Source organism: Peromyscus eremicus, chromosome 12 (genome assembly GCF_949786415.1).
Source record: "Peromyscus eremicus chromosome 12, PerEre_H2_v1, whole genome shotgun sequence".
NCBI lineage: Eukaryota > Metazoa > Chordata > Mammalia > Rodentia > Cricetidae > Peromyscus > Peromyscus eremicus.
In genome coordinates, this window is record NC_081428.1 from 18,879,098 (window position 1) to 18,906,975 (window position 27,878).

The 27,878-nt window shown below is 43.8% G+C and overlaps 1 protein-coding gene across 4 annotated transcripts; it reads left to right on the forward strand.

Annotated features, from left to right (window-relative positions):
* Positions 1 to 4,803: 4,803 nt before the first annotated feature.
* Positions 4,804 to 27,878, forward strand: C12H21orf91 (chromosome 12 C21orf91 homolog). 4 transcript variants are annotated; one of them, XM_059277250.1, is made up of 5 exons: positions 4,804 to 4,864; positions 5,436 to 5,569; positions 24,603 to 25,118; positions 26,112 to 26,174; positions 27,558 to 27,878. In XM_059277250.1, exons 2-5 carry the CDS (start codon positions 5,443 to 5,445, stop codon positions 27,722 to 27,724), a joined length of 873 nt encoding a protein of 290 aa, XP_059133233.1. In that variant the 5' UTR covers positions 4,804 to 4,864; positions 5,436 to 5,442; the 3' UTR covers positions 27,725 to 27,878. The 4 variants fall into 4 exon arrangements, with proteins under 4 accessions (XP_059133233.1, XP_059133232.1, XP_059133234.1 ...); XM_059277249.1 differs by lacking the exon at positions 4,804 to 4,864 and adding an exon at positions 4,871 to 5,077; XM_059277251.1 differs by lacking the exon at positions 4,804 to 4,864 and adding an exon at positions 5,068 to 5,179.

Here is a 27,878-nt window from a genome sequence, read left to right on the forward strand (position 1 = left end):
AGAGGTATTTTCAGACTGTGTGAGGAAGGGCCAAGCCACAGTGAGGAGAAAGAGATCACATTTGGAGACGGGGATGTGGCTGGAATTTGTAATAGACAGTGCTAGAAAGGGAGACCTATGCATAGCAAGGGTTTCAAACATTTTCTGTAAGTCTTTGGCTGAAGATAAAGCTGAGCATGTGTAGGGTGAGACCCCAAGAAGCTGGGTGGAGGGGGAAACATCCAACAGAGAAAGGACAACCACTGGGGACTACAAGTCGAGCATCCACTGGAACTCACAGCAATAGGAGTTGACTGAGTTCTACTCAACTAAGATATAGAATCTTTCTTGAACATCTGTGACACACAACAGAGAGCCCAGAAAGCCATTTTTCAAGGGTGGGACAACTAAAGGCATTTACAAACGAGCTCAAAAACAATTTTGGAGAGAATTGAGCTGAATACCACTAAAGTAACCTCTCAAAACAAAGTCCAAACTCCTCTAAAACTGTATATATTCAGTGTATCAATTTCGTAATACTGCCATAACAAACTAAGGCACATTTGTGGCTTAAGACCATATCCACTGTTATTTCACGGATGGATAGGTGTGGTGGTTTGAATATGAATGGCCTCCATAGGCTCAGAGATTTGAATACTTGGTTACCAGGGAGTGGCACTATTTGAAAGGATTAGGAGGTGTGGCCAGGTTGGAGGAACTGTCACTGGAGGTGGGGTTTGAGGTTTTCAGAAGCCCAAGCCAGGTCCAGTGGCTCTCTCTTCCTGCTGCCTGAGGATGGAGACATAGAACTTTCACCTCCTGCTCCCGGGGCCTGCCTGCACGCCACCCTGCTCCCTGCCCTGTCGATAATGGACTGAACCTCGGAAACCGTAACCAGCCCCAGTAAGATGCTTTCTTCTATAAGAGTTGTCCAGGCCATGGTGTCTCTTCACAGCGACAGAACATTGACAAAAACAGTAGAGTAGGTAAAAGATCCAGCAAAGTGTGGTTCAGTTGAATGCTCTGTTTAGAGACTCCTAAGGCTGAAATTAGGAAGTCAGTGGGATGCTGGAAGGAGTTTCCCAAGTTTCTCAGGTTGTTGGCTGAAGGTAGCTGCTCACAGATTAGAGCTGAGATCCCTTCCTTGCTGCTTCCTGGTGATGGCGATGGATTCTCCCAGTTGTTTTGGCCTAATCTTCTGATGCATCTCCGGCATTAGTTAAAGATTTCTGCTTTTAAGGGTTTGTATGATTAGATTCACTTACTATCATGCTTTACTGTACCTAGGACTCCAAATACAGTATTTTTCCACTAGTACCTTTCAAATAGACTTGAAAGCCAAATGAAACTTCTGTACATGTCCTTACACATTACTAATTCTTGTTTTCTGTTTTGTTTTGTTTGTTTTTAAGGAAATAAAGATGGTTTATTCTGAGGCCAAATAAATGAGTGACCACAGCCTGGAGTCACAAACTTAAATTGCCCCAAATTCCATGGAAGCTGTTTCATGAAATTCTTACGGTAACCAAATAAAGCAAGTTAGAAATCAAGCCATTTTTAAAAACACATTGGTGGAAGTATCAGAGAAGCAGGTTACAGCCAGATGGCGAAATCTCAGCTCTGGGCTTCAGAGGCTATCTGATAGCATTCTAAGTTAGCACTTTAATGGTCCAGAAGAGAGTTTTATTAGGTTAATACAATCTAAAAATTTTTATCCATTTATCAGAAAGCTCCCAGAGGCAAGCAAGAAGTAGCTCTTTAGGGGTTAAAGATAGCCCAAAATATATAATAACTTGGCTCCAGACTTACAACATTCCAACCTCTCCACAGCCATGGAAATTTTAATCAGTCAATTAGCTTCTTTCTAGGAATTCTTGTTCACAATATAATTCAATCTGCATAAATGCTTTTGGCTATATCGTTTTTTTAAACTACGCTTTCTCTCTTCTGAGCTATAATTGCAGAATATTTGACTTGGTTTCGAATCTCTACGTCAAAACATTACTAATTCTTCTGATCTTCACTCCTTTGAAAATATTTAGATTGACCGGACATCATTTCCCTTAGCCCGAGGAACTTCCTTTGCCATTTCTCGTGGTGTTGGGAGCAATTTATTTTGGCTTCTCTTTGTCTGAAGACGTCTTTATTTCACTGTGTAAATATAGAATTTTAGGAGTCCGGCATTGTTCCCGCCTCTGAAAGCCTTTATTACATGTGGTTTTTCATTTGTTTTGTTTTTTGTCGGGGGCGGTTTCTAATGAGAAACCAGTAGCGGTTCTCACCTCCTCCTCCTTAATATGGCTCTTCTCAGTCTACTTGATGACTTTTTATCTTTTCTTGTGCATTTGAGTATCCATTGGTTGGGGTTCTTTCATCTAGTTCCAGGTTTGCTGAGCTTCTTGGATATGGTTGACACCTTTCCCCAATTTTAATAGTCCCTTTGCCCCAGGACTGCAGTCACACACATTAGGTAGTTCGGATGCTGCCATGGTTGAAATCACTAAGACTCTGGTTTGGTCCCCCATGTTTTCTCTCTGCACTTCTTCCCTTTCTGGGCACAGATCTTTTCTTCTGCAGTGTCTAATCTCCTTTTAAACCTGCCCAGTGATGATTTCCTTTCAGAGATATTCTTTGCAACGACAGGAAACACTCCCCCGCTTCATTTTCAAACAAAAAGGGTTGTATCTGTGATTTCTGTATCACTGTAACAAAAGCACCTCACAGAAACAGCTTAGGGCAGCGAAGGTTTACCTGGTCTCACGACTTCAGAAGTATTTCAGTTCATCCCACAGCAGGGAAGGCATGGTGAGGTGGTTGCAGTTCTTGGCAGCTGGCGTAAGCTAAGCGGCAGTGGGGGTTTACACACTGGTGGACCAGGAATCAGAGTGCAGCCAGGACGAGAGACCAGGCTAAGAATTGTCAAAGGTATACTCCCAGTAATCCATTTCTACTAGCTGGGTTCAACCTACAGACGTTTTCACGGTCCCTAAAACAGCACCACCCACAGAGAAGGACTACATGAGCCTTCAGATCATGAACCTATGGGGAGCACATCTTAGACTTAAGCCATAACAGGTATCAATTCACTGAGGGTATATATATATATATATATATATATATATATATATATATATATATATATATACAATTCTCAGTGTATAAAGTGGCATAAGCCCTTAGGAAAGCTGCTTGGTGATTTCTTTTTAAAAATGAAATACAAAGGATGATGCAGCTTACTGGCATGGTGCTTATGTAACTCACCCAGATTTGATCCCCATATCCAACACATACCCTGATACAAAATAAGCATACGTTTACCATATCATCCATCAATTCCGTCCTAGTTATTTACCCAAGAGAATAGATGAGATAGATCTACTGTTCTTGAAAACTATTGAGCCAAGGTGACACTTGATGTAACACATCAATGACACAAAAAGGTAACCGGTGTCCATGTTACTGAAGTGAAGTAGAGGAATCTTTTATTGAATAGATGAGTAGAATCCAGATGCGAGATATTTTAGCAATTAGCACACCTCAAATTTTAATGTGCATAGAGATCTGGGACTTTTAAAAATATTTTACTACTACTACTGTTATTATTATTATTATTATTATTATTATTATTATTATTATTATTATTGGACCTGTGTCACAGTGAGTGAATGTGGGCTCACAGGACAGCTTTGTGGAGACAGTTCTCTCCTTCCACCAGGAATGGAACTCAGGTTGGCAGGCTTGCCATAACAAACACTGTAACAACAGCTGAGGCCCCTCAAGTCCACGGAGCTGGGGGGTCTTGTTCAGCCGAAGGCACTGATTTAGGGAATTTGGGGTAGGACCAGAGATTCTGCATTAGTAACAATGTCACATGAAGTCCGTGTCCCTGAGTGATCTACTACACTTCAGCAGCATGGGCAAGGATGAGTTTTTCTGAGATGTGGATTAGTGGCTTTACCGCAGCAGCCTTGAGTTAAAGCTCCAGTTTTTGTTTCTAAGGAACTGCGATAAGGGGTTAGTCACCACTAAGCTGCAAAGATGAGAGCTGAGTTTCCGGTTTCTCTTCTGTGGGCTGTTGAGAAAGACTACTACAGAAAACGTAACTGAAAGTGTTACGCAGACTTTTGGCCCAGGAACGGCTTATGATGAAAGTAAATTTACATGCTAATGAGAGAAAAAAGTTTAAGAAGGGTAGGCAATAAAAACAAAAGGCGGGGCCTCGGGAATGTCCTCCGTGGATGCGCATGGGATGTACCATATTGTGGGGAGGGGCGCCTCATCAAGACAATCTGAAGGAAAAGCAGCTCTGTTTCCAGGATTATCCCTAAACCGAGATACCTGATTTATCAACTTTTATCTCATTCTGTAAGTCAACCAACATAGGGCTGGAGTTCAGGGAGAGTACGCGGTTCAGGCTCCTGGTTTCGAAGCAATCCACTCCCCACGCGTGTGTGCTTTTTTTTCTCCCCCCCACCCCAAACCCTCCTCGCACCCCGTGGGTCGGCTCCTGCAAGCCGCGGGCTGCTGGAGTTTGCAGGGGCTGGAGGGAGGCGGGCCGGACGGGTCCATGTGCGCCACGCGGAGGGGCGCGAGATGCGCGCTGCGGAGCCGGGGAGGGAGGCGGGGTGCGCGCAGGGTCGGGGGTGCCGTGCGGGCGCGGGTGGCAGGGGGACGGCTGCAACTCCACGCGGCGGGGCGGCCACGTGGGGCCCCGGGACCGTGCGCCGGCCCCGCCGTTCTCCCCGTGGGCGGCTCGGGGTTGGCGCAGGCGGCCGGGGCGGGGCGGAGCAGAGCGCGGTGGCCGTCTGCGCTGCGGCGGCGGCGGCGGCGGCGGAAACAATAGTGCGGATCGGGGCGCGCGGACGGCGGCCCGCGGAGCCGGACGGTAAAGCTCCTTCTCCGAGCCGCTTGGGCGCGCAGGGCCGGTGCCGGGACGGACGGACGGACCGAGAGGATCGTGTGCGGCGGGGACCCGGGTCCCACCCCGCGCCGGCTACCCACGACCCGAGCTCGAGTGGCGCCCCCGGGACCCTCCGGACCGTGGTGGCTGCCGGGTCTCCGACGGGAGCCGTCCCTTCCCGGGTGTCCGCGTCCCCACGTGCGTCTTCCCGCGGCGGAGCCGGGGAGCGGGGTAACCGAGTTAGCGGGACGCCTCCAGGCGCCCGCGGAGAAGTTGTCTGGCCGCCCGGACCGAGCTGAAGTTGGTTGACAGACCTAGTTTGTGTGCGGCAGCGACTCGGGCGGGAGGCGGGGGTCACCCCGGGGCAGCAGCCCCTTTTCTGCCCCCGGGCTTTTCACCGTAGAGCTGGGATCCTGAGCTCCGAGCATGGCGATGCTCGCCCGGGGAGGCTGTTGCAAAACGCCGCTGCCTTTTTCGTTTTTCTGTGGGTGCTTACCTCAGGCCTTTTCAGCAAGTTCTTGCCGTTGTGTAACTTGGCTTTTCCCTTTCTTCACAGGGGCACTATGAACGAAGAGGAGCAGTTTGTCAACATTGACTTGAACGATGACAACATCTGCAGTGTTTGTAAACTGGGAACAGACCAAGAGACGCTGTCCTTCTGCCACATCTGCTTTGAGCTGAATCTCGAGGGTAAGGACGCGCTGTGGTTTTTAACTGCACGCCATGAACTTTGTAGAACTTAGGCTGAAATGTTTGAAGGTAAAACTGAAAGGGCTTAAATGCCCCAGAGACGGTGCTAAGATGTCCTGCTAACGTTTTTTCTGGAAATGAAGCCGGAGTTAACACAGTTGTGAACTGAGGGCAATGTTTGCCTTTAAGACACTTAACGTTGTTCACTTGGTTTTTCACTAAGGTGAAAGGAAGTGCCGGTATTGTCTGGTAAACATGAGATTTTTTTTAGCACACGTGTCGCTCTCGTATTAAGAATCAACATGACGGTTTACACGGGTAGATGTGATTTTATTCCTTTCGGCCCAAACTCTTTTGGTCACTGTTTTCCCATCGTGTGAAAAGCTTCCAAAATTTTAAATAACATCCTTTACTTTTAGTCATTTTTAAAAACCATAAGGACTTTTTAAATTTTCTTGATGGTAGTAGTATTACTGTGAGAATCTGAAAAAAGAAACTCTTGAGAAACTAAAATGAACGTTTTGCTGAAGGTTGGTGCACAGTTAACTGCGCCCTCAACACCAGTAGCTTGTTTCCAGGAAACATGGGATGTAACCTTACTCCTCACATGGTCATAGTGAAACCCCGAATCTTTTTAGGTATATATGAATCACGCTGAAAGGAAATCCGAAAATTCCCGAAAAAATAAAACTGGCTTTTTGAATTTTGAGGTTGTACTAGGTCAGTGGAGAAAACCTTGCTAGATACTAGATATTTTAGGTTTTAGTTTGAAAGCATCATTTTATTTTGTCTTGGCCTATGTATTTAAAGATCTTCTTGATCATTTATTATTTATTTATTTATTTATTTCTGTTAAGAGGTGCAAAATGCCCTTATTGCTACACACACACACACACACACACACACACACACACACACACACACACGCGCGCGCACACGTGATGTGATCATAGACTTTGATGTTCCTGCTAGGACTTGTTACTCAGACATGCTGTAGCTTCTGAATAGTGTGTCATGGAGCATCATGGAATTTCTGTGGATTAAGTAGACTGCCTGTTACTTTGGCTTTAGTAAATGTGGTGATTACAGCTAGTTTTAAAAGGATGACTTAAGAAGGATGATCCCGGAGTGGAGTTTATTTGACCATGCTCTCCCTGCCACAGTGAAAGGGTGCACGGACGTACGCTCCTTGGAAACACAGTTTCCCCTGTGTATTCTGACACCTTGCAGAAGTTTACATTTTAGAAGGGCAGAGACATCAGGAATGATCAAGAGCAGCCTCTTGTGTTTTCGGTGGAAGGAACTGAGGTCTGGCTGGCGGGCTGTGCCAGGCTGCTGGAGTGGCAAGCTGTTGTTATACGCCAGGCCAATGTTTGCTGGGGACACATCTGTGCCAAGTATTGTACTAAGCGTCTTACTGGATTATCTTCATTCAAAATAGCTCTGGGAGGCCGGCTATTATTACTCATTTTGCATGTGATGGAATGGAACCTGGGAGACCTAAGCAATGCACTTTGAAGTCTCATAGCTGGTAATTGATAGTCCTGGGCTCTGAAGCTTGGCCATCTGGTTCTCGTGTGTGTGACCTTAATTCCATTGATCGACTGTCAATAGGTAGATAATTGTAGGATGGATGCTAGAAATCTCTCCTCCTGAATCCTAATTGGTTTTGGTTCAGCCAGCTTTCCCTAACCAATGCTTCCTGATAAGTCAGTCACCGTCCCATAATAAAATTTTATTGCAGAGACTCAATTTTCATAATTGCTTTTCTAGCCCTAATGAATATGCCTTTTAAGTAATTGTTTAGCTTTTGATATGTAAGCATGGCACTACCCTGTTTTTGAAATAATCATTGTCTATCAGTCCAAAACAGACAAAAACAGTTCTCAGCTGGATTAGAACTGTTTCATCTTCTCTGTGAGTTAGAGTTAGAATTCTTCTCAGTTTATCCATAGTGTTAGTTCCTTGTTCACAGATGCATTTTCATTTTTGCTGAGGTGCTATTTGTTATAAACATGTGTTTAGTATCTAGTATTGTTATTGTTGTAGGAAAATGGGGAAAGATTCCCACAAACATCAATTTTTATGTCAGTACCCAGGTTTAAAAAAAAAATTAATAGATGGCTTAATGCAGTAAAAGTACTTGCTGCCAAGTCTGAGGACCTGAGTTCAAATCCTGGATACCACATGATGGAAGGAAAGAACCATTTCCCTCAAACTGTCCTCTGGCTTCCATGTGTGAGTTGTGGCATGCACACACCACACACACACACACACACACACACACACACACACAGAGTGTTTTTAAAAATAAGTGGAAAAAGTGATATATTGTGTGTCAGAAAAGGTGGAGGGTAGAGTCTTCATCTTAGTTAGTGTCTTGAATTATCATTATAGTTTTTTCTCCACAATTGCAATGTAAGAGGAGCACTTTAGTAAGACATTTACCTCTGCTAGTTCAGTATAGGTTTCTCTGTAGTGTGGTAATGTCGCTGTTGCTTAGTTTCTTAACAACAAAAACACAAAGCCTGAAATTTCCCTTGAGGATCATGGCAGTTGGGCTAGTTTTTAGTTCACACATTCATAAATAAAAACAGCATCTTCTCTACTTTGGATTGTTGACATCCAGTGAACACTGGTCTGATAATGGGGCCTCTTGTTTCAAAGCTGTGTGCATGCATGTGTTTCCACAACAGAGACAAAGGAAGAGAGGGAATTGACAACAGACAGTCTGATCTTGTTGCAGGGACTTTGTATTCTAGGCATGGCTCCAAGTTGTCTTTTTCCTGTGGTTTCACAGTAGTTAAAAGAAAAGAGGGTGCTAAGTAACTTTTGTGTTTCCAAGGCATCGTCCTAGTCTTCAAAAACCTAAAAGTGTATTCCAGGGGCTTCAGTCATGAACTATTCATGCCCAGAATTCACTGGTAGGGTGGTTTGTGCATTGTAAGATAAGGAGTCAGATAAAAAACAGACAAACAGAAGGCTATGGCCCAACTTTGGCCTCAGGCGCTCTAAGATTTTGCATGGACATCTAGTTTATGGTGGTAAATTCTCTAAACCTACTTAATAACCAGATCACCACCATGCCCTAAACTGGTGAAGCCAGGGTAATGTATCAAAGGCAGTAACGGTCCTGGGAGAGGATCCAGGGAGGCAGGAGCCACTCTGCACTCTAGGCTTCCCAGTTAGGTAATGGAAGCTTTCTTTCCTGTAGGGAACCACTTTTAGATAAAACTAAACCAGTTCCTGGTACACCGACAGTTTGAGTGATGTTAAAAGCCACCAGGTCCTCCAGAACTGGGGTTTGCTAACTGATGAGTAAGCAAGTGTCCGGCTTCTCTGTAGTCTATCATCTGTCTTCCCGAATTTCTTGTTCTTTCATGGGAATGGAGGTAAATTGAGCTCCTGAATCTTTTCAGCAAGAAAAAAAACCCGTATTTTGCCTTAGTAAAGCATAGGGGAGTCCAGTGCCTGCTTTTTCTGTCTCTCCATCCTGTATTTTTGACCGTAACTTTTTTATTCATCACTAGTTGGCGTTAAATCCTTGCTTCCGCTTGAGAGCCGGAAGTGGTGGTTTGTTATTTAAGGCCTTCTGTTCTTCCTCCATGCTCAAAATGCTAGCATCTTTCCACTCAGGCAGACTGACCACTGCTTGAGGCCAGGAAGCAGAGAACTCGGTCTAACATCAGCCCATTTCTCGTTTCCCATCCCATGGTGGCAACACCACAGAATAAGGTTAACTAAAAATGGTCGGTTGGTCGGGAGAGATGGGTTATGAGTACTTGCTGCCTTTATAGAGGGCCCAGTTTTGAATCCCAACACCCACAAGGTGGTTCACAATCATCTGTAACTCCACTTCTGCAGGACCGATGCCATCTTCGGTGGGCACCAGGCATACCCACAGTACACAGACATATTTGCAGGCAAAAATCCACACACATCAAATAAATAAATCTTGAAAAGATAAAGCGATACAAATGCCATTTTTAGTTAACCTAAATGGGAAGCCTGATGCAGTTTCTGTACTTGTAACGATCTCGCCCCTTACCTGCTCTTGTTATCACTGAAAATGACTGGGTGCTCCGTAAATGGTTTTGTTGTAGCCCCTCAGACATAAGAGATGGGATGTGGAAAGCAGATTTTACCGGTGATGAGCGGAAATTATAGAATGTTTCCAGAGAAAAGTAGCTGAAACTAGACTGACACCTAGTAAAGGCTTGTCTTAACTCCATGTAGGAGGATCCAGGTTCAAAGTCTTACCCTTGACCTAGTTATAGTAGCCTATTTTCATTACTTAAACTTTTTTCTCCTTGACTTACTAGTCTCAGTAACTTAAAAGTCTGGGTTGAGTTTCAAGGTTGGGCCACCCAAAAATGTTGGTCATGAAGGCTTATTTGTTAGGATCTGGTTTGGTTATATACCACAGGAAGTTGAAATATAATGGAGTGGGGTAGATAGTTACATTTGTCATACCAAAAGCAGTTGGAGGCCAGGGAGATGGCGCAGTCAATAAAATGCTTGCTGTGTAAGCATGAAAAATGCGTGAACCCTATTGTTCAAGTGAAAGCTAGGCTTGCCAGCATGCTCCTTGGTCCTGGTGCTAGAGAGGCAGAGCCATGAGAACCCCGGGTTTCACTGACCAGCCGCCAGCCCAGCTAGTTGATGAGTTCCACATTCAGTGAAAGACCCCCATCTCTAAAAAATAAGGTAGAGAGTGACTGAGCACCGCCCCTGGCCTTGACCCCCCAGCTTGCCCCTGCACACACGTGTACTCTATCATGGACATGCACATACCCCAAAAGAAGTTGAGTTAGGAACTCCAGAGTTGGTACCTCCACTCCATGAGCAGAAAGACCCAAACTTGGTTTATGGTCTGTTTCACTTTGTGTCACACATAGTTTCTATCTTCAGGCTGTGTCACAAGCCAGGGGAGGCTGAGGTTACTCCTGCCATTATTGACTTATTCCCGGATAGAAAGGACTGTGTCAACATTGCCTCCTGTGTGGAAACGGAGCTTTCCCTTAGTTCCACCAACCAATTTCCTGCCCTTATGTTCCTTCATTATGTTCAAGAGTTGCTGCTCCAGATAAAATTGATGTTTTACAAGAAAGGTGTAGTGTGTACTGAGTAGTCAACTAATAAAATGGGCCGGCATTACAAATACTTTTTTTTACCCCAGTACTAAAGGTTTCACTATATTGAAGGCAAACTGTTTCCATTGGTTGAGACCAGTTAGTACTCAGATCAATCTAGCCTTGGGGCTGAACTGGATGAGAGCTCACTGGATGGTGGGTTGCACTGTGAAGACCACCAAGATGCAGCCATACTTAAAGTGGTCTTGTCAGAAAGCTGTAAGAATTTTCTATGTCCATAAAATGTCATAATTAATCCAACTGCCCAGAGAGAGAGAGTGCCCCAGGTATTTATTATTAGATTAAAGGGGATGAAATGAAACCTAAGTCATGTCGTGTCTTTTAAGCTGGGACTCCTCCCAGGCTTCTCTCAGCCTCTGTTCAGAAGAGACTAATAATGGAGTAGCTCCCCCTTCCCTGGGGATCTTTGGGCGGCTGAGACCAACCGCCATCACTGCACTGCTGCCCTGGAAATGAGCGCCTGGGCCAGCTCTTCCATTTTGACCTTGCCACTTTCTAGTTGGGTTTCCTTCCCAAGATAACCAAAGCTGCCAACCACTGCTGTCTTGATTGCCGGCTGTCCCCTGAAAGACGGCTTCCTAGTTTTCCTTCTTAGTCCTGACATCTTATGCCAGGGTATATGTTGAAAAGCTCAGCTGTCATTATTGTCCCTTGTCCAGATGTGCCTGGCCTTGCAGCACAGATCTGTTTCTTTGTCCTGATGTCTAGAATGGAGCTCCACAGTGTAGCTGGAGAGTTTCTCTCCAGCTCCCTCCAAAACCCGGCAGTCCCGCAGCCCACTTATAAAATAAAAACACAGACTCTTATATTATTCAAACTGTTTGGCCTAATGGCTCAGGCTTCTTGCTATCTAGTTCTTCTATCTTAAATTAACCCATTTCTATCAATCTATACCTTGCTACATGGCTTGTGGCTTACCAGTATCTTGCATGTTGGTACTCATGGCAGCGGCTGGCAGCATCTCCTGACTCAACCTTCCTGTTCCCAGAATTCTCTTCTCTGCTTGTCCCGCCTATACTTCTTGCCTGGTTACTGGCCAGTCAGCATTTTATTTATACAGAGCGAGATCCACAGCATCGTAGTGACTGGTACTGAGCTGGGTGACAAGGAGCACGGGTTCCTACTTTGTACCTTTGAGGTCCCAAAACTCCACACAGTGATACGGACTCCAGAACCAGACCAGCAGATGGGAATCCCCGCTACTGTGAGACCCAGCAGGTTCCTCATCAGCGCTGTTGAGTTTGTCCAGAAGTTCATGCTCATCTACATATGCAACAGGAAGTGACTAATTCTTCCTCTCATCTAGTGATAATCTGTAGCAAAAAAACATCGTAGACATGAGTGGGGAAACTGGAAACCCTTAACTTTATGAACCGATTTTTTTAAGTATCGTCTAGCAGTTGCTGTAGCAGACATGTAGATTTCTCCCATCTTGAAGGCCGAATACAAATAACTTTATCCTCATTGGTATGTGACATAATGAAAGCACTCAAGTAAAGTTACCCTCTAGTCACGTAGGTTGTAAAAGGCACAGAAGGGCTCATGTCCAGGTCTCTGATGCCAGAGATGTTACACCTACAGCCCCTGGGTAAAGGATGCTTCTAGGACTTTCTGAACATTTACATTGGTGTAACTGTAGATCAGACAGTCTGATCTCTGTAGTAGTAGCACCTTCCCTGTGATGGAGATGCAGGATACATCATAGAGAGCTATGATAGTGGCACCGTCTATGTGATAGTGGTACCCTGCCTGTGATGGTTCCGCTCACGCTGACAGTGTTGCTCTGTTGGGGTTTTCCCATTCTCTCTGACACACTCCTACACTGTCTGGCAGTGTGTTGTATCTGTTTTGTTCCATGAAACAGTATTGGTGTTTTGTCCAAGCCCTTCTAGTCTCACCCCTGGTCTTTGTGACCTCGAACATGAAGGTACCTAGCAGATCGCCTTCTGTTTCTCTCCCTCCCCTCAAAGTGTCTCTATCTGCAGCTAATTTTAGACAGCGGCACTTATATAACCCAGGAACACCTGAGACTGCATGTCTAAAGGTAAATTATTCTACCCCATATGTCATATTTGAATGAATGGATAAAATAACTGAACTCCTCCTTGTGTCTGCCACCAAAAGTATTGCCGTTGGAGATGAAGTATGGAGGTGGTGAAGACTTACACACCTTGCTGAATTAGGCAGGAGGGCATCTCCCCAAACTGACTGTGCCTGTGAAAATCCCTTAAGAAGTTAAATTCCACAGCCGGGGCGTAGAGGCTTATTTCAGAAGGCAAGAGTCTGAGGCAGGGAGATTGGTGCATTTGAGACCAGCTTAAGATACAGATTCAGAGCCTGCCTCACACGAACACGAAAGTTCCTTCAAATGAGCAGCCTGCTCGCCCTGCCCGCCCACCACTACTTCCCTTTAGTTATTCTTTTCTCTTGTATTGGGACAGGATTTTGCTATGTAGCTTTGTCAGACTGGAACTCACTAGGCAGACCAGTCTGGCCTCCAATACAGAGATCCAACTGCCTCTGCTCCCCACTGCTGGGGACTAAAGATGCCCCCATCTCCTCCCCTGCCCCGTATTGTTCTTTTGATTGCACCCTCCTCTCAGTGGTCTTGTGTCCACTTTACTGCTGTAGGAACTTGCTTGTGTGTTTGTCTCCCACACCCTTTTCCCTTCCCTGTGCAATTCCATAAAGATCAGACTGGAGTCTGTTTGATTGACCAGCAAGTGTCCAGCCATTACAGAAGGACTAGCAGAGCAGTGGGTGTCATATGAAAATTAACCTGGAAGAACTTCAGAGAATTAGTTGTCTTTAAGAATCTTCTTCCAGCCAGGCGGTGGTGGCACACACCTTTAATCGCAGCACTTGGCAGGCGGAGGCAGGCGGATCTCTGTGAGTTCGAGGCCAGCCTGGTCTACAGAGAGAGTTTCAAGATAGGCTCTAAAGCTGCACAGAGAAACCCTGTCTTGAAAAACAAACATACAAACAAACAAAAAAAGATTCTTCTTATAAACTGACCCAGGAGGAAACTTTGGTCTGTGTACCGAATTACATGAGACCCTTCTGGGATCTACTCACAAGCTGCAAGTCTTACTAATATAACAGAAGAGCTTTATCTTCCCTTCAGAATAACAGTACAGTGCAGCTAGTTATCTTAGTAAAGTGGACATATAAAAACAGTGCCTTGCCCCAAACACAGAGCAAGCAGTGTTGAAGCAGGCTGTCTTGGACTGCTTCTCTGGGTTCCTCTGACACAGGCAAACACTACCTCTGGATGCGGCGGCAGCGGCGTGGGCACTCAACCCAGAGTACTCTGTTAGTAATAATATCCTTCTTATCAATAACATAAATGCATACAAATGACTTTTTAGCTCAAAACCATGGACAAGTCATCCCACTAGCCAGGTGTGAGATGAGACATGTGAAAACATGAAATCTCATTGTAAGTCTTCAGTGCTTAGGACAGAATCCTTTCCAGCAGCAGATACAGGTGTCATGGTTGAAACTTTTCATGGAGACCTTTTCCCAGAAGTTGATAGAAGTCAAGCAAGCACCCAGGCTTCCAAGGTGACTTCTGTATTACATTCACATAGTCATGGCCTGTGAAGAAAACAAAGTCAGGCCTCGTCTCCGTAGGAAATGGTGCGTTGGGGCTGACATGGAGCCGGGCACTGCTTTCTCTGCAGGGCTTCCCTGCAGAGGGTGGCGCTCTCAATTGCAAAGGCAAGTCGGCTGTGGGCCGGAAGCAGTCTGGTCACGCCCACGTCCCCTGCCCTTGCTGTTCCTCTGTCCAGGGCATTAGTCCCTCACTGGCTTTGTCGCAGAAACCACTTCCTCTCCTCTCCCTCGCCGCCACACCCGCTCTGAGGCCTCTCCCTCAATACCACCAAGAAGGGTCTTTAGAATACAAGTCTGATCATGCATTTGTTTCTTTACAGCTCATCCATGAGTCCTCCATTTCCTTCAGGTTGAGCTCTTAGCTCCCAGATGTAGCATGCCAGACATCACATGATGAGCTACTTTTGAAAATATATATTGTTATTCCAAGAACTTCATAGAGTGTATTTTGATCATACCCCACGCCTCCTCCTGTTGTTTTAAGTATTGGAACTAAATCCAGGACCTGAGGTGTGCCAGGCAAGAGCTCCGTCACGGAGCTATATCCCACCCCTTGTTTTTTAGTTTTTTTATTTTCAGGCGAGGTCTCACTAGTGTTCCAGGCAGGCCTTGAACTTGCCGCACGCACCCACGTTGACTTTGAACTTGCTGTCCTCCTAAGGGAACCTCCTAAATAGCTGAGGTTACAGCCTGTACTGCCAGGCTCAGCATGCTAAGAGCCCTTTTCCACTGCTCACCTTGGCCTCTCATTCCCCCTCCAGAGTAACTCTGGACACCATTCCCTTCCTCCTGTCTCAGTTTTACGCCTTTGGTTACCTCAGACCTGTGTCCTAGACACCGTTTATTTCTCCTTCTCGAGTGTAATCGCTGAGCCCTTGGAGAATGTACTAAATGAGGAAGAATGATGAATAAGGTCATTCGGTGAGAGGGCCGCTATGGGGCCGAGAAGAAATGATGGTTATAGAGACGTCGGTAAATTACAGGACTGTGTAGTGTGTGATGCCGATGCTGGTGTTAGGAGTTGGGTTGAAGGAGTCCGCCTTCTCCTCAGCGGGCTGTGACTGGGCGCTCTGGAGCCTCTGCTCCGTCGACACCGTAGCTAGCTTCCAGTAGCTAGCTTCCAGTTCCGTGGGCGTTGAGGTCTGGGCCTTCCTGTGGGCTTTCCACCTCTGTGCCCATCCCCCTCCTCCGCGGCAGCAAGTGCTCCTGCCGGGGTGCGGGTTGGTTGATGGGGAACACAGACGGTGTGCACTCTGTTCACTCACCCACCTCCCCTGGTGCCCCTCTCCTCCTCCTCCAAGTGTTGACCGGTAAATAAACCTCTGCTGAGGTTCTGGTTTGACTGCCTGAGGGGATGGCGTGGCCTCCATTCATGTGCGGGTTACACATTCTGGTCGATGCATTGTTGGCAGAGAAAGAATTCTCACAAAAGTTTCAACATTAATGTTTGAAGAATGTGTCAGTCACTTTCAGTGTCCTAGTCTTTTTTATTTGGTTGACTGGAACATGGCACAGTACTTAAGCCTCATTTGTCTTGAACTGAGGGACACTGGTGTTCATTTTCAAACTCAACTCTGCTTCTTCTCAAGACTCTCTGGGACATTTTTAATTTTCCCTACTTATGTAAATGACTTTGTTCTTTCCAAACAAAATAGTCCCAATACAGGAAGCAAAAAGAGTAGGGGGCTTCCTGATCCCACGTGTTTACTATCCTCAGTGATTCTCCGACCAGATTTTCTGGGATGAGGGCACGTGGGGAGGGGGATTGTGCTTATGAGAGGACAGGTCGTGCATACACCATTACTGTCCTTCACATCCACTTAATACATGAGGAGCATCCTTTCTGTCAGTAGGTAGCTCTTCACACATCAGCTCTGCACAGTCCCAGCATCCCATGGAGGACTCTTTGGCTGGTGTCCAGTTTACCAGTGCTGAAACACTGTGACACAGCTCTTTTCCTTGCCTGGTTAAATTCCCGCTGTGATGTAACTTCAGTTCCCAGGAGAAGATTTAGTCATTGAAGGTAGGCTTATCATTAGTTTTAATGTCTTCCCACGCTATTAAATCGATACTGGTACTCCGTCATTTAAAAATCATTTTTGTTTCATTATGCAAAAAATTGGTTTCCCGTAGTCTTCTAACCTCTTTGGTAAGCTCAAAGTTATTTTGACCCTAGAATTATGAAAAAATGTAGTTATGACAAAGAGCCACACTACTTAAAGGTGTTCATCTCACCTTAGATAAAATGGACGTCAGTATTTGCTGCTCCAACATTATATTAGTAGGTTCCTTCCTTCATCTCCATTGAGAAGTGTTATAAAAAAAAATATTTACAGCACTGTGGTCAAAGTAAGGAGAAACTAAATTGTCTGCTGCTAAAATGTCACATTTGCATGGCTCATACTGGTCTGAAATACAAGGTAAAATTTGAGCTTTTGACAGCATAATTAAAGGATTTATAAAACACATAAAAAGTACTTCCCTGGAGCTTGAGGGTCACTGGTTCAAACACAGGTTGTTCTTTCCATAGTCTGGGGTCTCTTTATTTCTCTTACTTGTAAGAAAACCAGTTTCTCGATCCAAACCTTAACTGGGGTGATGGAGATTGGAGAGACAGGAGACGGTTGCTGCGGCTCTGGGTTCCAGACCTGCTACTGGGTCTGGCTGGCTTGTCCCCGTTCATGTGGTTGCTGCCGTGAACGCATTTTTCAGGCTGTCTTCAAATGACACTCATCTTTTTAACTTTACCATCGAGACACTGTCACTCTTGCCGAAAGTTAGTGTCCCTCCCTGTTTAAACTGGTGAATCTGTTGTATCATAGTTATGCTGTATTGTATCATAGCTTAATTTAGTTTTATATGATAACATCACGTTCAGAAAATAGAATAAATGTTAGACCAACGAATTAAACTTATTGAGTGGAACACTTGAACATATAGGATTATTTGAGAAAACAGGATTGTTGGCTTAAAACCTTGTACGGTAGCCGGGCAGCGGTGGCGCACGCCTTTAAACCCAGCACTTGGGAGGCAGAGGCAGAGGCAGGTGGATCTCTGTGAGTTCGACTCCAGCCTGGGCTACAGAGCAAGTTCCAGGAAAGGCGCAAAGCTACACAGAGAAACCCTGTCTCGAAACCCCCCCCCCCAAAAAAAAGAAAGAAAAACAAACCTTGTATGGTGTAATTTTATTTAATTGTGCCCCTTTCAATTACCTGGATTTGGGGTGTTTTAATGTACTTGGGAAACAGACCTAGTCTTTTTTGATTCTGTGTAGTTACAAACAAGTGTCCTTCATTACAGTGAGGGAAAAGATGGTGGGGCTTCCAGCCATGTCGTCCTTCATCCTGATCCCCTTAATCAGTTGTCTGTAGACGGCCACCCCGTCCTAGTCAGTAGTCTGAGGTGTCGTTAAATTTCAATGAACTAAAATGAAACCAAATTCCAAGTTGAGTTCCTGGGTCACACTAACCCCATTTCTGATATGAAATATCCATGTGGCAGGGGTTTGCAGTATTTAAGAGCTTAGATAGAGCATACACATCATCACAGACAGCTCCCTGGTTACAAAACCAGGTCTACAAATTAGAGAGTAGAATCGAGTGTGGGTTTTTGTACTCTCTTAGTAATAAACAGTTGTTATGTAGGTGTGTTTTCCCAACTTTCCAACTGTTAGAATGGGAAAGTAGAACCCACCAGGAGAGGGGCGTTCTTGTTTGCTTTGTTTTTGAAATCATTTGTAATTCATACACACTGTCAATCCATAAACTCGCTTCTCTGTTATTTGACTGATGTTGAGGTTTATATTTTAACATAACTTCTCTGAACTCTTGGCTTACTGAAGTTTTCCCTTATAATTCGTTTATTGAAGTAAGCTGATTTGATTGCCTGCTTAATCCTCTTAACACACAAAACCCTTAGCCTTGCATAACCAGCCCTGAGCTGAAATCTGCTGCCTTGTAAGACCACCTGTTGTATGTCTTTCTTAAGTTGACGGACGGTTCTCAAATATGGGAAAGTCAGGGAGCCCATCTGTGTGCTGGCTTAATGTGATCGCCAATAGTTCCATCTGCTACCCAGTGCAGAAATACCCAGTTGCCTTGCTTTCAAACGCTGTGTCAGAATCTTGAACATGGCAGACTTCGTCGTCTAAGTGGCACTTGCGTTAGCTAACGTGTGAGGTAAAAGAATAGGATTCTCCTTTATCTCGGCATTCCTGCAGGCACAGGGAGCAACTAGTAAAGCTTCCTAAGGAGGAACCTAGCCTGTGGAATTTAGGAAGGACCTATTCAGATCCATGCCTGCCTTCCCACTGTTACTTCCATGTCTAAGCAGGACAGGACAGACAACCTGAACTTCCACTTACGGCGAGCTTGGCAACAATGAAATGGTTGTGTCCTTTTGAACCATAGCTGGCCTTCTGCTTGCTGAACAAATGCATAGTAGTATAGTTAGAGTGGGTGTGCCCAAGCCTTGTTCTAACCAGTCAGTCCAGACAAATACCACTGCGGTCGGTCGTAACACGCATTGAGGCGGGCTGACCTGGCTTCAGAGCCTTTGAGGTCACAAGTAGGCATGAATCCATTCAGGCGTTGGTAAAAACTGTTTGGGTTCTAAGAACACATCCTCTGTTCTCATGATAGTTGCTCCCCCTGTATATTAGCCAGTGGCTGAGAGACTTGATTTAATAGTGACCAAGAACTCGAGAATTGTATATGAACGTAATGTTCTGTTTTGTTTGTTTCCTCTCTCTAAGACACTGGAGACCAAACAAAAGTTTTGTGATGGACCCATTTAGTGCGCCATCCCTTCTACTGAAGGGGCTGCTTTTCTGTTCTGTTTATCAGAAATGGTCATCTGCTCCTCAAGTGGACTTCCATTCATTTTAATTTTCTCTAATGGAACAGTGTGTATGTCCAGTCATCGTTATAATTAACAACTGCTTAAACAAACATGACATTACTTAACATGTGCAAGTATTTCTACTCTCTTAGCAACCAAGGTAAAATCATCAAAAGGAAACACTTTAAATCCTGGAAAATTTTCTAAGCTGGGCACAATGTGAATCTCCATTAAAAAATTTTTTTTGGAAGCAATACTACTTATTACATGAATTACTGCACAAATAATTGTCTTATTTTAAGATGATGTGCTTAAATTCTTTTTTTTTTTTTTTTAAGGTCTATTTATTATGTATACTGTATTCTGTCTGCATGTGTCCTTGCAGGCCAGAAGAGGGCATCAGATCTCATTACAGGTGGTTGTGAGCCACCATGTGGTTGCTGAGAATTGAACTCAGGACCTCTAGAAGAGTAGTCAGTGCTCTTAACTGCTGAGCCATCTCTCCAGCCCCATATATGCTTAAATTCTTAAAGTATTTTACTGAATGTTAATAACCTGGAGCCTTAAGTCATAAGGCTTGCTTGATTAAGAAAAAAAAAAAAAAATCCTACAGTCCTGCCGGTAGGAAAACCCTCAAAATCAGAACAGGGTCTAGTTGATAACTAAATGTCCACCAGGTAGTCAGGTAATGCGATCGAAGAACGCGTGAAGTAAAGCTGTGTGGCGTCAGCACGGACAGTGTGCAAGACCATGTTTCTTGATAAGACCCACTAGTAAACTGCTTAGTTGATTCACTACTAGTTAATCACACATATGATCTACAAGAAGTTAAGATGGATGGGATGAGAAATACAACTTTTTAAAGAGTTTTGGCAGTTGTGGCTTTTAAAAAATGACTTTCGGAGTTTCATCTCTTCTAGGAAGAAGCATTTTAGTCCCACAGTAAGCAGATGAAATAAAAGCCCAGGGATAGCCTCAATTTTAAGAATTAGAGTGGCAGTTATACATAAATATTCATGTTTGATTAGTTGTTGCCCCTCTGGGGGCTTTGATAGGCGACTTTATTTTAAAGAGAGAATTAAAGAATGTAATCGTGAGGACAACCTGCCAGGTGGGTGATCCGGAGAGTTTTCAGAACATGGAAGAGAGGTTTAAGTAAAAACTCTGTGTTCTGGTTTGTTTCCTGTGGCTGGGGTGAAACACTTTGTCAACTGTGTCAGGTTGACAGCCGAAACTATGACAACCCATCCCTTGTTAACTCTGACACACCACTCTAAACCATAACCTTTCCTTTCCAATTTGTCCCTAAGATCCTACTGCTAATATTAGACATAAAATACAGTACAGCCTTAAAAGTCTCACAGTCTTTAAAAAATTCTATCATTTAAAAGTTCAGTTTCTCTTTACAATTAAAAAAACCTCTTGTTTGGGCTCCTGGAAAATCCAGAGTAAGTTAAATATTTTATTACTCTTAAGAGGAAAGAACCAGGGCATAAAAGTAATCACACTTAAGTAAAACTAAGGTTCAGCAATGTAATTCTGAAAGCTGGTAGCTCGGTGCCGGACATCTGGGACTCACTTGTGAGCTTGGCTTCCAAGGGCTCTGGCAGCTCCACTTCTGACCTTGCCAGCCATGGCACGCATGCTTATCTCGTAGGCTCAGGACAGCTCCCGTCCACACCTGCTGCTTGTCCTTAGTGGATGTCCAACAGTCCTGGCATCTCCAATGTCCTGGATCTCCAACTGCAACCAAGGCTGTACTTCCAGCAGTGGCCTCCTCTGGCCTCTCACGGTGTCATGCCTCTGCTTCTGTCCCTGACCCCTTCAATCCGGAGATCTCTGATAATAGAAATGATTATTTCTCCAGTGTTAATGTGAAATGATAAACTAGAAAAAGCATCATCACTGAAGAGTTTACATAAGATGACAGGCATATTGCTATTATAAATTGAGATACATTTTTTTCTATATTAAAAAATTGTATGAAGTAGTCCTGGTATTATTGTTTTACTTTTTTGTTTGCTATTGCATGGGATAGTTAATGTGTGTTCACAAATATTTTCAGATTGAATTTTAAAATTTAGTGAGGTTAAAATTTTGTTATAATTTAACCAAAAACTAAATTGCTATTTAAAATACATAATGAAGTAAACTCTGTGATCTTCTTGGCAGACTGATATCACGGGAACCTATTTGTATTAGTGCCACACACACTACTTCCTTAGATGGTCAGCCCTCTAGACTCAAGTGGAGGAATGACTTCACAGACAGATGCCCTTAAGTGTCCTCTGAGTAAGCTGCCCAAACTGCCTCCTACCCTTTAGTAAGATGGGTTAAACTGCAGTGATTTGTCTGTACATGACAGGTGGTAAAGCAAGGCTTTTATTGTTATTGTTGCTGCTGCTGCTTTTCAAATATTCTTGTAACTTTCCCTGATGTCTTTAACTACTTCTTATTACGTGACAGACACTAAGACTGGGGATGCCTATGAGTAAGCTAGATAATGACCCCTTTCTACACAGAACTCACCTGGCAAGAAATAAAAGCCAGTGAAGAGGCAGTTGTAAAAAATCTTGTGTAATAAACCAACCTAGGTGTGTTGGTTAGAGAAGACTTCTTAGAGGAAGTGAGGACCAGATAGAAGATGTGGCTAATGGCCCAGGTTTGCAATGGATGAGGAGTAGCAGAAGGTCTGAGCGTGGGGCAGGAGGGGCTCAGGAGCAGTGTTTCACATTCTTGACTGGTCAGTGGCTCCCACACTCACAGTGTGTTCTGAGTGTTAAGAGTGGAAGCCGGGGAGATTCATTTCAACATGATGAACTCTAGGAGCCTATAGGGCCATCTGAGAGCAAGAGTTGTAGGTTCTCGAAAGCATGCATGCGGCGTGCGGAGCTGTTAGGCCACCCAGCATGAGACCTGGACAAAGTCCCAGTGTTAGCTAGCGTGGCACTTTGATTTCTTACTTTATGCTGCTGAAATACAAATGTTACATTCTCTTACCAGAGTTTCAATTAATAAAATTACAGTTTGAGCTTTTCAAGTTAGGAGGGCATAAGGAATGTAACTTTTCCCTTGAAATGTGGTTTTTGGTTTTGGGTTTTTTGGGTTTTTTTTTTAACCTAGCACCTTAGTGGCTTTCCTTACTTCATTTTCACACATATTTAGACTGAATCTTTCTGGCAGGCATTCATTTAAAACTGCACATGCCTGATTTACCTTCAGTATGGAAGGAGAACTGTTTGACTTCCAGTAACATGTATTGAATTATAAAAATGCATGACTACTTTGAAAAAAAATGTTTTGAATTTGAAAATGTATCCTATATTTTAAAAAGCTTCACTAAGAAAACTAGGAGCTATAAAAGGGCAGTCAAAATATTTCCATTATTTCTACTATGTCATGAATACTTGTGAGTTGAATGTAGACTGGCTAATGGCTAATGGGCTTAGTGCTGTATGAGTAATAATTGTGTATAGTTCGTTTCTTCTAGAAGATTAAAAATTACCTTGATAAGTTAAGTATAAAATTAAACTGAAAAGTGTAGCCATTTTGATTTTCTTACAAAATAAATTGAAACAGTTGATTGCATTTGTAAGACTTTTATGTTTATATATTTATAAATTATATATTATATATATTTATATATTCTAATTCTGGTGTATATCTTCCAAGTCAAACCATAACTCATTAGTGAAGTCCCATAGACCCTCAGACATTACAGGATTATTGTCAATTGCTCTTAGTTACCCTCCAAAACTTGATGGTAAGACCCTGCTGCTAAAGAGGACACATACTTGTGTCCCAGAATATGGTAACATCAGTCTGGTCCCTGTGTGTTCCCTCCCCACTGGCTATCATCACAGTGCCAGAAGGTACTATGCACTAGAAGGAGGAGAGAAATGGTCTTGTCCAGCTGTGAAGACTGACTGGCCTAGCAAGATATGCTCACTGGTCAACAGTGGCCACAATGTTAAGTAGTAACCAGTCATTTTTCTGCTATAAGTTAAGGCCAGTTCTATAAAACAAAACTCATGCCTAGCACCAAAACTCAGATACTGGGCTAAGAACTGGTGGCTGGGTAGGAATAGTGCTGAGGAACAGGGGAGGAATTGGGGAAGAGGGGATAGGGCATGAGTATAGGTTTGATAATAGACTTTTTCAAAACAATTTTCTTTCTTTTTTTTTTTTTTTTTTGGTTTTTCGAGACAGGGTTTCTGTGTGTAGCTTTGCGCCTTTCCTGGAACTCACTTGGTAGCCCAGGCTGGCCTCGAACTCACAGAGATCCGCCTGGCTTTGCCTCCCGAGTGCTGGGATTAAAGGCGTGCGCCACCACCGCCCAGCCAATTTTCTTAATATGATTAACATATGTTGTTGTTGGGGAAAAAAACTTTCTGGGGTACACGTGTTTGTAGTGTATGTAATTGTGTTCTTTTGTACACATGTATGCAGATTGATGTGTGCATCAAGTGGAATCCTGAGGTTGATGCTGGGTATCTTCAGGGATCACTCTCCACTTTATTTACCAAGGCCAGAGCTCAGTGTGTGCTTTATGTATGTACTTTATGAAGACTAGTGATTGCTGGGAACAACAGTGTGTGTTTTTAGATTGTATCCACTAATACGCCACTGGACCGAGACTCAAACTGAATCATTAAAGTTTTTGAAAGTCTTTGCTAGTCATAAAAATATTACTGTTGAGCCAGGCGGTGGTGACGCACACCTTTAATCCCTGCACTCGGGAGGCAGAGCCAGGTGGATCTCTGTGAGTTCAAAGCCATCCTGGTCTACAGAGCGAGATCCAGGACAGGCACCAAAACTACACAGAGAAACCCTGTCTCGAAAAAAATGGGGAAAAAATTTATATACATACATACATATATATATATATGTATACATATATATATATACTCTGTTGATCTGGAGCTATGGCTCAGTAAAGTAAAGCCCCTGCTGTGTTAGCATGGGCCCTGACTCTGATCCCTAGAATGCAGGCCAGGATAGGCAGAGCGGTGTCTAGGGGGGCTCACTGACCAGACCACCTGCCAAGTCACTGAGTTTCAAGTATAGTAAGGACTCTGTCTCAAGAAATAATGGTGGAGAGCAGGCCAGGAGAGACACACTGTGTTGACCTGGGGCCTCTACACATACACCAGCCTGTGTGAACACACATATACATGTAAATGCACACATACACATCTAAGTGCACACGTACTGTAAAAGAATAAAAACATTTTGAATAGAAAGCTAAATGGAAACACAGATTAGGCTACATTTTGTATTATCGGTGTCAATATTTAACATTTTTCTCTAATTTGCAGATGAGTTCTATCAAGAATTCACTAAGATTCATTTGTGCTTAAAGTAATGTTTTATTAAGAAAATCTGAATATTTTTTGAGTTTTCATTCTGTCTTCTTTTCATTTTAGGAGTACGAAAATCTAGTCTTTTACACACCAAATCACTGAGAGGCCATAAAGACTGCTTTGAAAAATATCATTTAATTGCAAACCAGGATTGTTCTCGATCCAAGCTTTCCAAAAGTACCTATGAAGGCGTTAAAACCATTCTGAGTAAGAAGATAAACTGGATTGTACAGTATGCACAAAATAAGGATATGGACTTGGATCCCGAGTGTTCCAAAAATACCCAACCTCACCTGTTTAACCTCAGGCATAAGCCAGATAAGAAATTGCTCCCACAGTTTGACTCTCAGGTGCCAAAGTACTCTGCCCAAGGGATCGCTGGGAACACGGGTGCCGTCTCGAGCTACACACAAAGGATTTGGGAGCAGGGGGAAAATACAGACTACGGGCTTGCTCTATTGCAAGGCTCAGATGCACTGTGGCCTCACAAACACAACCAGGCGCAGAAGAAAGAAGAGATGAGCTCCGGTCCAGAGGCAGCTGTCCCGGCCCAGAATCCTCATTACAGCAGAGAGCAGCGTAAGCAGTGTGGGAAGAAGAAGAAAGGAGGAGCGGAGACTGTGTGGTTTGTTCGTGTTGGGGGGTTGGGGGGTAGTTGGTTTTGGTTGGTTTGGTTTTCTGTGTGTGTGTGTGTGTGTGTGTGTGTGTGTGTGTGTGTGTGTGTGTAGAATTAAAGATTTGGTGAACATAATATTTAAGTGACAGATGCACCTCAGTGAATGTGAGATGTCTTAAAAACTTCTCTGGAATGCTCTTAAGTATGTGTTCTATACTGACTTTCATTGGCACCATTATTTCTTTGGCCAATTTTAGTGACCAAATGGAATGGAATCAGCAGACTGAATTGGAAGTTCAGAGTTCCCACTATTTCTGTAACTGGAGCGATTGGCCAGTATACATTGCCATGTTGCTAACCCTTAATAGACTAGTTGGCCAGGAGCCCAACTTAAATATCTGACAGTGTACTAAAGGGTAGAAGTTAATGTGGGCATTTATTTTAAATGACTTCTTTTGCCTCTACCTTTTCTACAGAATCTCACTGGGGTGATTTTAATTGGCTTGAATTATTTTCACTCCAAAGGGACCTTGACTGTGTCTTAATTTTTCATATAAGGGTTGTTTTACTAGATAGACGTTTCACAGTACTTTAAAGTAGTGTTTTAAAACCCCAGGTCGTGACTTATCCAGAACTTAATCAGAGTCAGTGTGAACAGGCAGTGACTAGTACTTCTGAAAACTGAAAGAGAAGATAGCAGAATCCAACAGTCTGATGACGTTCCCTTCCTTTTTAAACTCTTGTTTCCTGTGGATGATGGAGGTAGTGATATAGAAAACGTGTTCCTTAAGGGTTTTGTGGTTAGAATTTGCTACACTTTAAGAACCAATGATGGAGAGCTGGGGTTCTGTTGGATGTTGTATTGGGAATGAGCTGCACATTCTTTGCGAAGACACTGACAGAAACTCACTTTCCGAGGTTGTCTGTGGTAACAATGAATGTATTTCATGTTTCAGTGAATTCAATGACTCTTGAGGAAGTAGAAGAACTGAACACAAGGCTCCAGCAGCAAATCCAGGGTAAAGAATCGCCCTCAGTGCTTTTTGTTGTGTGTGAAAGTGTTACTACAAAATATCCCCAGGGATTGGACATTGTTAGCTTTCATAATTATTTAAATTTAGAAAATTAAGATAGACCTGTTGAGGATTCTGAGGCAAACAGTAAGGGAAAGTTTCGTTGGGACCGTCAGGAAAAATAATCTAAGTAGAAGGGAGACTGCAGCTAACCTCTGCCTCTTGCCATCCTTGAGTTCACTGTGGGCCACTCACCGTGACAGGCACCCTGGGCTTTGCATCCTGGTAGTTCCTGAAGGCAGTTGTAATATCCCTGGTTATCTCTATAAACTATGAACCATTTGAAACAACACATAAAAATAGTAAGGTAAGTGTAGTGACCACTGCCTGTCGTTATCAGTGTCAACTGTTATTAAAACATGGCTGTGTTTTCCTTACCACCTGTTTCCATTCTTCTCGCCCCACGTCAGCCACCGGCATGGATTATTTTGAGAACCCTGACAATGTATTGTTTTGTCCATAAATACATCAGGGTTTTAATAAAAATAAAAAGAAAAATCAGTCATACCCTCACTATCAGGTCTTCAAAAGAAACCACAGAATTGATTCTGTAGCATCGTCACAGACATCAGCACTACAGTATTCCCATCCCCACTGTCTCTTGCTCCAGCTCTTCCCACTTAGGTGAGGCAGTTAGCTGCATGTTGGAGACCTCTAAGTTGCTTACAGATATGATGCATTCAGTCAGCAGCAGACTTAACTGCAAAACCTGAAAACAGTAAACTAACACAGGTAATCCCAGTTGACGTTGGTTAAGTACTTACTTGCATTCTTTACACGTAGGATGTCATTTATCTCTCACAGTGTCCCTGTGAGCTGCTGGCCATTAGTATTGAATTTATCCATAAAAGGATATTCAAGGATAAGGTTTAGATGACTTACCTGGAGCACATACATACATGATCATAGGAGCCAGGATTTTGAAAATCCAGGGAATCTGTTCCAAGCCTCTTGGAGGAGTTTCTGGACCTGGATATTAATGAGCATTTCTCTGACAAGTCATTATGTATTGATTGAACCTACTTGTAGGTTAAAATGGGTAAGAGGCTCAAATGGTGGCCACTGTTTCTGCGGTGTATGCTGTAGTCTTTCTTAAGTTGCACTTGATGGAGAGGAGACAGCATCTCAGTTGTCTACACGAAATGCAATAAAATAGGATGATCGCCACTGACAGGCTGCAGAGAAAACAGCTGTTGTCCGTGGTATCAAATGAGTTTCCTGTAAATCCTGAGATTGACCCAGTGCATGGTACCTCTGTGACTTCAAACAGAAGTCTCAGGGTTAGCTCCCTTCTCCCTAACACTGAAACTGCCTTTGAAATCCTCACAGGAGTTTTTGAAGAGTTAACGCACCAAGTGCAAGAAAAAGACTCTCTGGCGTCCGAGCTCCATGTCCGCCACGTTGCCATCGAGCAGCTTCTCAAGAACTGCTCCAAGTTACCATGCCTGCAAGTCGGCCGGGCAGGAGCGAGGTCACACCTGCCCATAAACAACTGAACTGCACGTAGTTCCTGTGCTTCCCCTGCTGGTCTGCCGAGCATGTGTACCTAGAAAATGTTTGAAGAAAGTTACGGTCCATTTTTATGGTTGTTGTACTTGCAAAACATAAGATAATATTTATTATCTTTACCTAATAAAGCGGATCACTCTA